The sequence below is a fragment of the Eriocheir sinensis genome, chromosome 10 (genome assembly GCF_024679095.1).
Source record: "Eriocheir sinensis breed Jianghai 21 chromosome 10, ASM2467909v1, whole genome shotgun sequence".
Classification (NCBI taxonomy): Eukaryota; Metazoa; Arthropoda; class Malacostraca; order Decapoda; family Varunidae; genus Eriocheir; species Eriocheir sinensis.
The window spans coordinates 15,003,511-15,017,837 of NC_066518.1; the positions used below are offsets into that span (position 1 = coordinate 15,003,511).

The following is a 14,327-nucleotide window of genomic DNA, read 5'->3' on the forward strand; positions in this document are numbered from 1 at the left end:
CATTTATCCGCCTCCCCTAATTCCCTTGCTTGCCCCATTAATCCGCCTATCCCATTCCCCTTGCTTCCCCCATTTATCCGCCTCTCCCATTCCCCTTTTTGTTATCCCATTCCCTTCCTTTCCCCATATATCCACCTCCCCCATTCCCCTTTTCGTTATCCCATTCCCTCTTTTCCCCATTTAACCCCCTCCCCCATTCCCCTTTTTGTTGTCCCATTCCCTCACTCTCCCTATTATTCACCTTCGCCCAGTGCCAGATGTGGGGGTCAAGGAAATAATTATAATTTTCCCGGAACCTGCAGACATTCAGGCTTCAGAAAATGTGTTACTCACCTGTGTGCTTGTTGGCGATCTTATTAAAACAATTCTGAAACACTTCGTAGAGGTGCATGGGCTCGTCCTCCGCGCCAGCCATCTTGGCCACACTGACAACACTGGGGATGGAGGTTTCGTTTCGGGCGCTGTTCGGTTCACTCGGTTCTTGGATTTGATTGATTGCTTGTTGGTTTATTGTTTTAAAGTAACACAACAAAGAAGAAGGGAGGAACATACCATTCCGACCCCCAGGTAGTACATGGTGTGATTGTACAACTATTGATATATCCGTAGGTAGCGCCATGGGACTGTACATTGGTAAGGGACAAGTGCTGTTGTAAAAATAAATTGTAGCTGTGATGAGATCAAGGGGGCAGACACAAGGGACTGCACCCAGAACAATTACAATGGATCATTAGCCTGGAAAATGAAACTTAGCATATCGTAGTTAAAACCAAATTATGCGCAACACTGGTGGCGTGGAATATATGTTTATGTGTATTAATGCCTAATATGATGCTCAGAATCTCTAGACCTTGACCCTTTTGTTTTATCTTCAGCAGGATATAAATGAACTATTCGAGACAGAAGAGGGGAGGCAACTAAGAGGACACAGTAAGAATTAAATTGAGAAAGGGGATCGAGTTGTCGAAGTAGCCTACCGTAGCACTTTGAAAATAAGAAGAAAATTTATTATTGTTTGAATCTCACATGGATCATCATTTTCAAGTCATCTGTCCTCAGACGAATTTGAACAAGTCTCATCTCTGGCAACCCTTCGACCCCCTCCCCCTTCCAGCCTCCTGTTATAAGTCAGCCGCCCCCCTCCGCCCGATCTACCGCCCGCCTAGCAAAGTAATCATTCGGCACTCGGTTTGCTCGGTTTTGAAGAGAAGTCAAAACCGAATTACTCGGTTTGCAGAAAATAATCGGTTCCCCCATCACTAGATAATACAGACTTAACACACTCGATCGGCCCTTGAGGTGTTAGAACGAGGGAATAAACGGACAAAACGTTCTTATTTGAGATATTAAAGGCGTTAGATCAACGTTTTTATTTCAGATTTTAAAGGTGTTAGAAACGTTTTTTATTTGAGATGCTAGAGATGTCAGAGACGTTTTAATTTGAGATGTTAGAGATGTTAGAACGAGGGAATAAACGGACTAAACGTTTTTATTTGAGACATTAGAGGTGTTAGAATCGTTTTTATTTGAGATGTTAGAGATGTTTTAGTTTGAGATGTTAGAATGATCGAATAAACGGACTGAATGTATTTATTTGACAGAGAAAAAAAAAGGATATATCCTACACTCTGAAATTTAAGTGCAGGATTCATTTTCATTATATATCAACCAGTGTGTGTCTGTGTTATCTAGGGATAGGGGAACCGAGTACTTAAATTTCTGCTAACCGAGTAATTCGGTTTTGACTTCTCTTCAAAACCGAGTAAACCGAGTGCCAAAGAAATTTGAGGAAACTATAAGGGAAATCTCTTAACTTCTTATCTGGTACTGCATCGAAAACCTATGACCATTGCATGTGGATTGTAGAATAGTTTGGTTCGGGCGATTACAAAGCCACTGTGCAGGACTGTGAAATCGGGTATTATATATAGCTTTGTATCTGCAATTTTGAGTATGTGTTTTGAAAATGTAATCACTTCCTTCAGCTTGATATTCACCAAGTCGAAATGCAAAGTCTTGGTGGCATTAAATTTAATATATATGATTTAATTCACGTTTAAGGATACGTACTACATCACCACCTAGTCTATAATAATTTATAGACCAGTGGTTCCCAAACTTTTTTACATTATGCCCCCTATACTGATTTCTAAGAAATCGTCACCCCCCCCCCATCCCTTGTTCACACACACACACACACACACACACACACACATATATATATATATATATATATATATATATATATATATATATATATATATATATATATATATATATATATATATATATATATATATATATATATATATATATATATATATATATATTGAAACTCACGTGAGGATGATTCAAACAGTGTTACTCCATGTGTGTGTGTGTGTGTGTGTAATGCACCACGGCCTGATCACGAGTTGGACTCGCTTTCGCCAGCAGGTCTACCCTCACGACGTGAGCAAGTGCTCATTATTGTCGATCTCTGGGTACTGCCAGGACCTCACACATCACACACCCCATCCCCCTTGCTCAAGGGGGAACAGTAACCACTCTTAGTCAACGAAAAGAATCCGGCCTGAGCGGGGCTCGAACCACCGCCTTTTTGGCCGTGAAGCCTTGCAGTGCGGCGCTCTAACTGATTGAGCTACCGGAGCGATGTGTGTGTGTGTGTGTGTGTGTGTGTGTGTGTGTGTGTGTTTATTTCTTTGCAAAACTGCAATTTTTGGCAGACGGAATCACGCCCCCCTTGTATCCAGGCCCAGCTCACGCCCCCCTAGGGAGGCGTACCCCCAAGTTTGGGAACCACTGATATGGACCATAGGGGCTGTGTGGTCTGAATATCTATGTAAATCTATGTAAATCGCGCGTCAGTACCGCCAACCCTTGCTACTTTTTCTTTTGACCTGTCCTGTCGCTTCTTAGGTGCTCGATCCTTGGTTCTTCTTCACTTATATACTTTAGTCTATATGCACTGAGCTCTGTGTTTTTTCTGTACTATTTGCTTACACTCACTATTAATTGCTCTCCTATTATTATTTCCCTTTGTTTTCTTCACTTTCGCCTGCTTTGGTCATTTTTGCAGCTCCCTTTTCTGTCCTTTTGCTCGTTATCTGCTATTACCTAAGTTTGTTTTTTATTTCTCGTTTACTGTTTTGTTCTCGTTTTCCCAACATTGCCAACACGTACATGCAAAATTAACGCCCGTATTCTCGACACTTTCGGCTCTCACTTCAGCATTTAAAAAGGCCACAAAATATATTAGTTGGGTTCTCATGAGTTCTTTTTCACTATTAAGGTGCAGAAGTCATGTCAAACTATCACCAGGCTTATAAAACTACCCAGTGAAATGCCCATGACATCTATAAAAGCCTTGTTAAATGTGGATGTGTAAGCTCCGAAATGTCCTCTATATCAGCAGCTCCTGTAATGGGACCTGAATGAAAAAAATAATAATAATATCTGGCACACATAGTTACCTTCATCTACAAGGGACCCTCTTAGAGTAGGTTCTTTATATCAGCTTTTGTAATAAATGAAGAAAAACTATACAATATGTGACATACATAAATAATTCTCTACTCCATGCATGTTACATTTTCTCATTTTTCACAGAAACTATTATCTTTTCAGTCCCAGTCGGAAACATGAGTTATTCCCTCTGCTCTTTCTAACACTTCATTGATTTCACATCCCATTCCAGTCAAAATTACTTGCATACTCGTCATCACGTCTCTAATACTCCTTGCCTTGCCTTGTAATACGAACATTGAAAAAATGCTCTCAAAACTTAAAGCAAAATCAGACTACACTTACCTTTAAGAAAATAAGAAAGTGGACGTCATGGCTTTAGTATATATCTGCAGACATGAAACATCAATAAACTAAGAATACTAGAAACTAAAAATACAAGAAGTAATCAAATATTTACAATATTCATCTCCACTCTTTGCTTACACACACCTGTATAACATTAAGGCTACTGAAACCAAGTGTGAATGCACTTTCCCTTTAATGTAGAGTTTAAATAGAGTAGCAACATTTACTAGATGATTAGGTGTTCCAGTTTGATATAAATAATGACTTAGTTTTGGGATTATTATCATATCCCACAACAAATGTAGGTCACCGACACAAAGTTGATGCTAGAACACTATTTCAGCAGTGTTTTGACATGCAAACAGAGGCTGAGTACATAATCATTGAACAATATTCGAACCACAATAGATGACAGGAAACATCAGCTTGGCACACAGTCTGTATAATTATGTAACCTGAGCTGCACAAATAGGAACCTTCTTTGTAAATATGAAGATGATGAATTCCCTTTATTTTTCAACAGAAAAATTATATTAGTTTGGAAAATCAAGGCACAATTACCTTGTTGAATCTCTCAGAAGGTAATCATTAGTTGTAATTGCATCTATATAACATCTATATAACATACTGTTTCAATCAACATTAACCATGTCATGAATTTCAAATGCATAGGATAATAGGGTATCATATGGTATGTCAGTCAGCACATACAATACACAACTTGATCATGCACAAAAAAAAAATAATAATAATAATAATTACCATGCAGAATAAGTCTTTCTTACACATCTGCCACACAATGGGCAGGGCCCAAGCATGGGGGAGGTAAGTAAAGGTAAAGCTGAGGGTATATGCTATAGCTGCACAAGGCCTCTGTGCTCATCTCCATTGCATTGGCCCTAGAGCCTGGGAAGGGAACAATAATTATTTTCTGAAGCCCAACAGGCTTGGAGTCATAAAGGGGTCCAGGAATGATTACAAGCCACTCATACTTTGGCTTGCAATTAGCTTAAGTTTTGTTAGTTGTCATTTTTCCTCCTGTTGTCCATTATTCTGTATGTTCCACTAAAGCTTCATATGAAGAGTGCGGCAAGCAGCAAATACCATCCGTATCCCTGCAAGATGAAGCTTGCATAGATCAATATTGAAACCCATTGCTCACATAAGTTGGGATGGAAATCTAACCACAAAAACAAAGAACATAAGTCTGAAGACAAAGTCTACCCAGTAGTATTGGTATATGCACAATATTCTACTCAAGAAATCCGAGGTCTAAAACAAGCCTATTCTTCAAGACACAAATAATCTTGACTTACCTATTCCATGACAAGAAACATTGATAGGAGACACTGATCATTAGCTTGGCTTCCCAGCTTTGAGACCTATTCCTTCACATTCTATAGTTACACAATCACTGCTTTCGTCTTTGATGATGTTGAATCGTGCCTGTAATGAAACAGAAAACATTCACTTAATAATCTAATCTTAACTTGAATACTTAGTAAATAACCTCAAAAGACAATTGCTTCATTCAATGAGGAAAGAGAATGCAGGTTGAGTCCTCTTCAAGACACTAAAAATAACCATTATTGTAAGGTAGCTACTTTAAAAGGTTTAAATGCTTAATAACACTTGCTGGTTAATTATAGAAATCACCAAATTCTCTCATCTATATACCTTTATCAATTTTGTATAAATTTCTTACATGTTGACAACATTGGCACAAAAGTTATGAACATTATTATTTTTTCACAGCCAGAAAAATTAGCATTGAGGAGTCGAGCTTTCCTTATTCTTTAGGCTACTCCATACCTTTGTCATCATCTCCGACACCCAAATTGCCGTTTCTGTGTGCTTTGTGATTGGTCCAGTGCGTATCCTAGATTTACCCTCAGCCAGCGCCATGTAGATTATGACCTGATGACAAAAGCAAAACATGTACATCTATCCACCAATTAGCTCTGCTGGGTATAATCCTAAAAAAGGTAATTAAGATAAAGCTGAATGAATATGCTCACCATTCTTATCTATTAAAGGGCCATACTCTTAAACATTTCAGAGCTCAACCACACACATTTGACAAGGTTTTCGTAGGAGTTGTGGGCATTTTCATGGGTAGATTGATAACCCTGGTGGTAGTTTGACAAAGCCTCTATACTATGAATGTGAAAAAAACTCATGAAAACCTTATTAGTCTCCTTTTCAGCCCTTTGAAAATAAGTGATTTGAGAGGAGGAAGAACCTAAAAATACCAACCTATATTTCTGATGCCTTGTTCTCTCACAGGAACTTTCCTCAAGGGAGTGGCCACAGTAGGAATGCCTTTAACTATTCCTGTTCTGCCACCCTTTCGACAAACTCAATCCTCTGACTACCAGTTCTCTCTCTCTTTCTCCAATGCTTGTCCCCTTTACTGATACATTTCACTGGTGGTCTCCCCCTGAAACCCTCTTCCTCAATCCTGTTCTCATATGTTCTCACAAAGTCATCCTTATTCATTCTCATTACGTGTCTAAACCATCTCAGACCACGCCCATTCAGCTACTCTACAACCCACTCCTTTTGCTGTTACACACATACCAATCCTGCCGTATATACTTTTAATACTTTTTCCATCACATCCCTACACACCACATACACATCTTTATATAACTCATTTCCACTGTGTGGATTTGTGAATGCTGCGCTACAATCCATGTCCATTGGAGGATAATGCTGTTTCTTATTCTCTTCTTTATCTTCATGCTCACACTTCCTCTTTCATATCTCTCACCAAAACACCTATCACCTGTCTGCCATCCACTGATCTGTCCCTTACTTCCCCCTCCATGCTCCCGTGCTCACAATGTGGAATAAAAAATCTTAAATGCAATATGGCTACTCATTACATGCTAAGGAAAATTTTGCAAGCCTTCAGACAATGTTGAACACACCTGGTCCTGAGCATAACTGTCCAGACATGCCCGCCTCTTTACACATTCTATAATCTCTGTGGCTGCTGTATGTCCATCCTCCTCTGCTTCCCTGCCCCTCTTACCGAGGGCAGATCCACCAAGGACACAGCCACTGTTGGTTTTCGCCCATAATCTGCGACAAAACATGTGTCATTCAGGTGTATTAAGGTTACAATTCACTTACCAACACAGGTACTCAAATCTTCCCCCATAAAAGGCTATGTTGGCAACCACAGTTCACATTAGCAAATAAGCAATGCAATGGGAAAAGAGGAATATCAGTCAGGTAACCACTAATGAAGCAAGCAGTGGTTAATGGTTCAAATAATTACCTACATTTAAAACTCCTTGCCACTTCTAGTCAACACATACTGTTACTTATAATATGACTCTAACCTAAAGACACACATTCCACAGTGAAAAGCTACTCTGTTGAGGGAAAGTATGTTGAGTCTGGGAGTGACCAGAACAACTTACACAATGCCAGACCCACTTCCAAAAGCTCTGTCTTGATCCTCTTTGACTCGGTTTATTCTGACATAAACATTCTGTGGTAAACTTCTATGCAAAAGGTCCACTGCTGCATCGGCCATCTTGTGAGCAACCTGAAAAATTAAATGTTCTTCAGTACCAAAAGACTGGTATGATGGCACATCTTTTTCTATTTACAGTGAATAAGAATTTGAGGAAATGCAAGTAAAAATTCCAGGGTTAAAGTCAATAACCTTCTCAACAGAGCATGGCTTGAGCCCTCACAACCCTCTCCAACATCCCAGTTCATGTCTGCCACTCTGTATGCCTTCAGAATGTTCTCTGATGCCATTAATTAACCCGTCCGCTGCGATTGCCTCTGTGGTGGATAGTGGAGTGTTTCCCATGTGGTATTGATATGCTGGATTTCCCCTCCCAAGGTGCATGACTTTATATATTTTTTCATTGACTGTAGCAACCACTTTTTGTTTCATTCCTGTAGCTTGGTGATGTCTTCTTGTAGGAAATCCACAGTCAAGGGGTTAAGGTTTTCCTAAAGCCTGCTTTTTCCCCTCTTGTTTTATTGGAATCTTATCCATTGTACCTGAAGACTATCTTGAGAGCCACTGGCAATAGTCTTCAGTCTGTGCTGTTGGAATTTTTAAATTGATTCTTCCTTCCCTTTGATCTAAATGACCAAAATTGCACCTGATATTTAGGTGCTAATAACAAAAGGGTAATTATCAACCAGATTATAAAACTTGAAAACAGTCACCAATTAACAATGATCAGATCCAGAACAAATAGTTCACCAGTTGTGACAAATCATGGTAAATCATATACCTGTAGCAAAAAATACAAGCCATTGGCCACTCTTTTTATGAAGAAACTACTTTATTCATCTTAAAGGCAATATTCACATCAACTAATTTCATCTTGAAGTAGCCTGTCTTCAATGTTCAATTTTCCTAAAACTTCCTATTATATCTTTGATCCATCGAACACTCAATGTACTATGCAGTGACTACCTTTATTGGAAGAGCCCCCGCCACATAGGCTATTCCCTGAACCGACACCAGCTCCCCAAAGTCTGTGATGTCCACTGGCTTCAGAGGCTTCAGGGTGGGCTTCACTTCCAAGGACACTTCCCCCTGTCCCCTGGGATAAAAACCCCTGGAAGAAAATACAAATTTGAGTGATTATGCATTTCATTATTTGACAAAATAAAGCAAACAAGAGAAAAAATAATTCTGCATCTCTATCTACCAAAACCAAAGCCTAACTGTCTGTCAGTTAACTCTATAATTGATAAAAGGACAAAGACAAATTAGGACTCTCTGTACATGTCAAATTCAATGCATGCAACTTATACTGATCTTTTGCCAGGATCAGAGAAGGATCTGCATGAACATGTAAATGATGTTGCAAGATATAAGTTTTATTCTGGCAGAGAGCGACAAACATTTTATTGGGGGTGTGACTGTGATGACTGAATGGGTTATGGGGCAGGAAGAAGAAGAATGATAATAATATAGAAAATAATGATAATAATTTCATTCCTTATCATTAAAACAACTTTATTTACCTTTTATTGAGAAACAGTGTGAAGTTCAAACCAAATAAGGACACAATGCTCCTAAAAACCTGAAAGAGCATAGTTTTGTTTATGAGACGATCGTGATGCCTACTGCCTAACCAATAGATACACTGGGCAGTGAAACACCCTGGACAAAGAGCTTGCTCAATCCAAAAAACACGTAATTAAATGAGTAAATGAACAAACAATACAACTAATTGAAAAACTTTTCCCTCCAACTCTCTCTCCCCTCATCTACTGGTACCTTTCTTCCATGCTGCTTAACCTACTGCATTCTGACATGACATAAAAAGAAGTGCATCCTGAATCATTCAAACTAACCCTTGGTAGCTGTGAAAGCAGTATTGGCTACAGCAGCCTGGAAATCAACTCTTGATATGATTATTGAGTCTCAGGACCACCAGCATTACTCTTATATTTATTACATAGTGATTTTGCTTAGGTTTTTCAAAGCTACTTCATCAGTCATGGCTGCTACTGCATGTGGGTCTCAGTAGCATAAAAAATATATGCTTATATACATGTGCTGCATTTTTTTTGTGCCCTTGGGTTGCTTCCTTTACTGTTAGAGTAAAATAATAAAAATAAAAAAAGAATCAATGTTTGTTGGATACACAGCAAGATGGGCACACCTGCAAGAATAATACTTCCTCACCAGGAAACTTATGCCCACTATAGCTTTACTTATACTGCTTAAAAGTACAAGTATAAAAGTGATGAGTCAGCCTTGTATCTCAAGAATATGGATCAGTGAGGACACCAAGATTACACTGGGTAAAAAAAAAAAAAAAAAAAAAAAAAAAAAAAAAAAGTAAGTTTTCTAAGTTTTTTCATCTGATTTAGGACAAATTTGCACTGGTCAATCCGAAAATGACACCAGTTTCTCTTGATCAGGTCAGGTTTTTGCGGTCGTTTTTTTAAAAATCTGATCTTATAACTAAATTGATTACATTTTTGACACATTTTCGGTTGATTTTTGTCAATATTTCTCATCCGAAATAGCTAGGTTTTTAAGATAAAAAAAAATCGTTCTCTAACACAACTCATTAATTAAATGTTACAAAAATTGATAAGTGTACACTGAATAGTAGACATTGATAAAGGTAAGTACATGTAAATTGGATATTAGGTTATCATTGTTCAAAATCCAGGGCATGAACTTCCGTTTCTTCAAACTCCAAGAATGCTCAACGGTAGGGATGTCTCTCTTCAGAGTCCAACAGTAATCAGCCATCATGACGGCATCCCAGCGTCCCTGATACCTGGTCTCCATCTCTTTCATGTCTTGATGGAATCTCTCCCCCTGCTCATCGCTCAATGATCCCAGATTCTCAGGAAACCGATCCATATGTGAGAATAAGTAATGCATTTTGATGCTCATGTTGCATCCAAGGTTTCTGAAAGCAGTCAGCATATTGGTGACAAGTTTTGTGTAGTTCCTGGCCTTCTTGTTGCCAATAAAGTTCTTCATGACAAGAACAAAAGCCTTCCACGCTTCCAGTTCCACTTCATTCAATGAGTTTTCAAACTCTGGATCTCTGATGAGCTGACGGAGTTTAGGACCATGAAAGATGCCAGCTTTCAACTTCTCCATGGTCAATCCTGGAAAAGCATGGCACAAGTAAGTGAAGCAGCCACCATCCTTGTCCAGGGCTTTGGTGAACTGTCTGATCAAGCCAAGCTTGACGTGCAGCGGTGGGAAGAGTATCCTGTTTCTGTCCACCAGAGGGCTGTTTATGACATTCCTTGCTCTGCAAGGCGCCTCCCGTACAGGCAAGTCCTTCTTCGTGTAATGCTGAGCTTTGTCCCTACTATCCCACATGCACAGAAAGCACAGGTACTTGGTGAACCTGGACTGTTGTCCCAACAAAACAAACTCTTCAGAATTCGTTTATTTAAAGAAAAAAGAAAGAATTCTGCCTCATATAAATAGAAAATAATCGTACTTGTAAATAACGTAAAAAACATCATGTGGCGATAGATAAAAAAAATTGACCTGATTGAGCAAAACCAATGTGATTTTTGGATTCAGCACATCAAAATCGTCCTAAATCAGCTAAAAAAACTTAAGACGATAAATTTGTTGTTGGCCACTGTTATCATTTACACTATTCCCACCCACTGATCCTTCCTCCTCTTTACCAATTACATACATTATTCTTTATCCTAAATAACATTTATTGTTATGAAGTTCTTTATATACATTTTCCTATCACTGCCTGAAACACTTCACAAAAATTACTATAATTATGATTCCTCTTTAATCAATGTTTTAGTTGAATAACTGTAGTGTTTTGAATGACTCTGGTGCACAACTTATGGCTGTGGTATGACTGGTGTAGTATGGGACTGTGGGGTAGCGAGTGGCTTTGTGGCACGGGGAATGACACTATGACGGATTATGATTATTATGATTTACAGAAAACTGAATACCTTACATGTATTGAATAATCAATCTGAGGAGCAAATTCAGCATTCGTGCCTCCTCTTAGCTTGTAGGTTGATGTGGAATCGGCAAAGAGAGTGCAAGGTAATACTGCCTGGACAAGCAATGTAACACTCCTGAAATAAAATAGGATTCTTTACAATTGTGGACAGTCATCAGAACTTAAAAGAATTCTATTCAAATACTTAAGTGCCACTAGACACAGATGATAATGGTTAGTTGACTCAAAAATTTTGTTTAATAACATTTGCATATTCTTTTCCACTGTACATATTTTCAGAAAGAGTATCCGCTTCTCAAGCAGTTACTTACCCAGCAGTCTGTGTATCAGCAAGGTACCTTCCACCAGAAATAGCTCCTGGGTAGAAGGATATTTCACAGGAACCAATCTGCCCCCCCTCAAGTCTCCCTTTAGAAGCGTCACGAACCAGTTGAAGGCCTGCAAAAGTTTCATGATATAAGTAATACTATCCAGTTTATATTCTAATCTATTCTTTTACTGTTTAACTTCATCTGTGCCTTTGTTTTACATTCTGATTACCAAATCATATCCACGATAAAAGAAGGTAATGTAAGCACAAAATACGTGGCATCCACCAGCATCAACAGACTTGATTAATTCACAAGAAATCAACAAGAGAGATGCAGCTACATTGACAAATTAAAGTCCATCAAAGGATTGCATTACCAAGCACAGATCAGAAGGCTAACGTAATTTTGCCACCTCAACTCTAAAATTGCAAATGTAAAAAACAAAGGAGTAAATACAGTAAATTTCCAGAACTTCACCCGTGGGACAGTGTTGGACGAAACTACTTTTTTCTGGTTGTTTTCAGTGTTATGAAATGATCTGCTAACTGTTTCTGTTGCAAATCATGAAATCCCTAAATGATTGACTTTTCAATGCCTGTTGTGCACCCGCTGCCACAATCACAAAATAGCTCGCTGAAAGAAATTTAACTCGCTTACTGTTTCTATATTTCACTCACCACTCACAAAGATCACATGTGGACAAACTAGAACAAAACCAGGCAAACTAATGTTTTCCTATTGTGTATTCTCCCAGCACGGATACATGGTGGACAGCAGAGCAACTTATTTCTGCGAGGAGGTACTTCTCTCAACACTTGTCCACATAGTGAACCACCCCTGCTGCCACCCTGTCCCATCCTGTGCTGCATATTTCTGCTGCCTTACATTGTGCCGAATAAATTTAAACTAACCAAACTTAACTTAACAACCTACCTAACGGGGCTTCACCCCCCCCTATTTGCGACAGAAAACCAATATGGCAGTGTGTTCTATGGACAGAAAATACTTCATATAGCACCGAGGTGTTCTTGGCTGTGAGACGGGTGACATTCTGGAATAATACCGTAAATACATTGTCACTTCAAATGAAGTGTTTATACCTATCAGTAGTTTTGTGGGCCCTGCAAAACATCACACACACTCACAAAAAAAAATCATGTTATACCTTCTTAACAGTATTAACACCATCAATATGTAAAATTTATTCTCATAAAGTCATGTCAACATACTGATAATTTTATGTAAAACTAAAATAAAAGCTAACCTGTTAAATGCTGTGGTCGCAGGCCTGGAGTGCTCCTTCCTGCTCGCACTTTGTTGACAGTAATTGGGAGGGCCTGAACAGCACTGAGAGCAAGTCCCATACGTAGTATCTGGCCACCCTAGGAAAAAATCAAAGAATTATATCCAGACATGGGGTCCATTTATGTGCCTCCATAGTTTAGTGGTTAGCATGCCTAAGATACGAATTTGCTGGCCTAGGTTTGAATCCCAGCCTGGACAGTCAGTACACAGCTCACCCAGCTGTTCATACTTCATACTCCCTTTCAGGCTGGTCAATAAATGGGGGCCTGAGAAACACTGCAGAATGTTGTGTAGTAACCCAGATGTTACATGCCCTAGTTGCACATGGCCTCGATGCCCATATCTGTCACATTGCCCCTTGAGCCTGGGGTGGTAAGAACCCATTACTCTTGAACATATCCTGGTTACCACACTTTACATTCCCCAGGGTTACCCAGTAACCATTTACCAACCTTGAGGCTGTGGTGGGTACCCACCACAGGCTCAAGGGCCAACGTGACATAGATGAGTGCCACAGCCACACACAGCTAGTGTATGCCCCCAACTTCACCTTTACCTTGAATAATTAGTACCTCCTTGGTGAAGCAGTTAGCACACCTAAAATCCATGTGCCTGGGTTAAATCCCTGCCCAGGGAGCTGGCAAATAGATTATCTATATGTTCATTCTCCCTTATGGACATGTCAATAAGTGGGTACCTGGAGAAGGTAAACTGTGGTTACCTTGATATTAATAGGGCTCTATGTCTTACCCAACATACTCAAGGGACAATGGTATGGAGATGAGCACTGAGGCATGCATAGCTATGGCATATGCCAAACAACTGTAAATTACTAGTTCCATTAGGCTAGGTAACCATTTTAAAGGTTAGGTTATTACTGAGGTCATAATTATCAACTAGGCAATATTAGTAGCACTCCCTAGGTAGGTCACATTAGTCAGACATAGTTTTACGATAAGGAATATAGTTCCAGACCATCATGACTTTTTTACAGTTGAGACCATTCATGAACCAAGCACTCGGTTAAAGGTCACTTCGATTCGATTTTTTACAGCTGACCATTCATGAACCTAGCACTCAGCTTAGTCACTTCGATTTACATCGACATTAAGCTGGATGCGGTTTACTGAGTAACTTACTCCTTCCAGGTAACTCCCATCAATAACAAGAGGTAATACTGATGCCATGTCTAGTTCTCAGGCTGCCCTTCTGCTAAGTCTTCTTCTTGGGTGGATTTATGGGGCTGTGGTGCCACAGCCTTCTGCTAGTCGGGAGTTTTGTTTATAGCCACCGCTGCACCACCCACCAGGCCAGAGTGCCAGACGCCGCCACTACATGGCGCGAACTTCGAACCAACCTCTGAATGTCAACTTACCTTACTTGTACATTTAAACTTAATACTACGTAGGTAGGATAAAGAAAATTTGTA

General features: G+C 39.4%; 2 protein-coding genes across 2 annotated transcripts in view; both read right to left on the reverse strand.

Moving 5' to 3' along the window:
• The window catches only part of LOC126996628 (uncharacterized), an 82,882-nt gene extending 82,430 nt beyond the window's left edge, over nt 1-452 (reverse strand). Inside the window, exon 1 of the mRNA XM_050857310.1 lies at nt 334-452. Coding sequence (XP_050713267.1) covers nt 334-415 — 82 coding nt within the window. The 5' untranslated portion in view covers nt 416-452. The remainder of the gene's footprint in view (nt 1-333) is intronic.
• A 3,537-nt stretch (nt 453-3,989) lies between these two features.
• Nucleotides 3,990-14,219, reverse strand: LOC126996630 (RNA 3'-terminal phosphate cyclase-like). The gene is made up of 11 exons (XM_050857311.1): nt 14,038-14,219; nt 12,858-12,975; nt 11,594-11,720; nt 11,274-11,397; nt 8,824-8,882; nt 8,267-8,411; nt 7,245-7,372; nt 6,747-6,900; nt 5,626-5,730; nt 5,130-5,259; nt 3,990-4,928 (listed from the first exon to the last, which is right to left on the reverse strand). The coding sequence occupies exons 1-10, from the start codon at nt 14,083-14,085 to the stop codon at nt 5,170-5,172; spliced, it is 1,098 nt and encodes a 365-aa protein (XP_050713268.1). The 5' UTR covers nt 14,086-14,219; the 3' UTR covers nt 3,990-4,928; nt 5,130-5,169.
• Nucleotides 14,220-14,327: the final 108 nt, after the last annotated feature.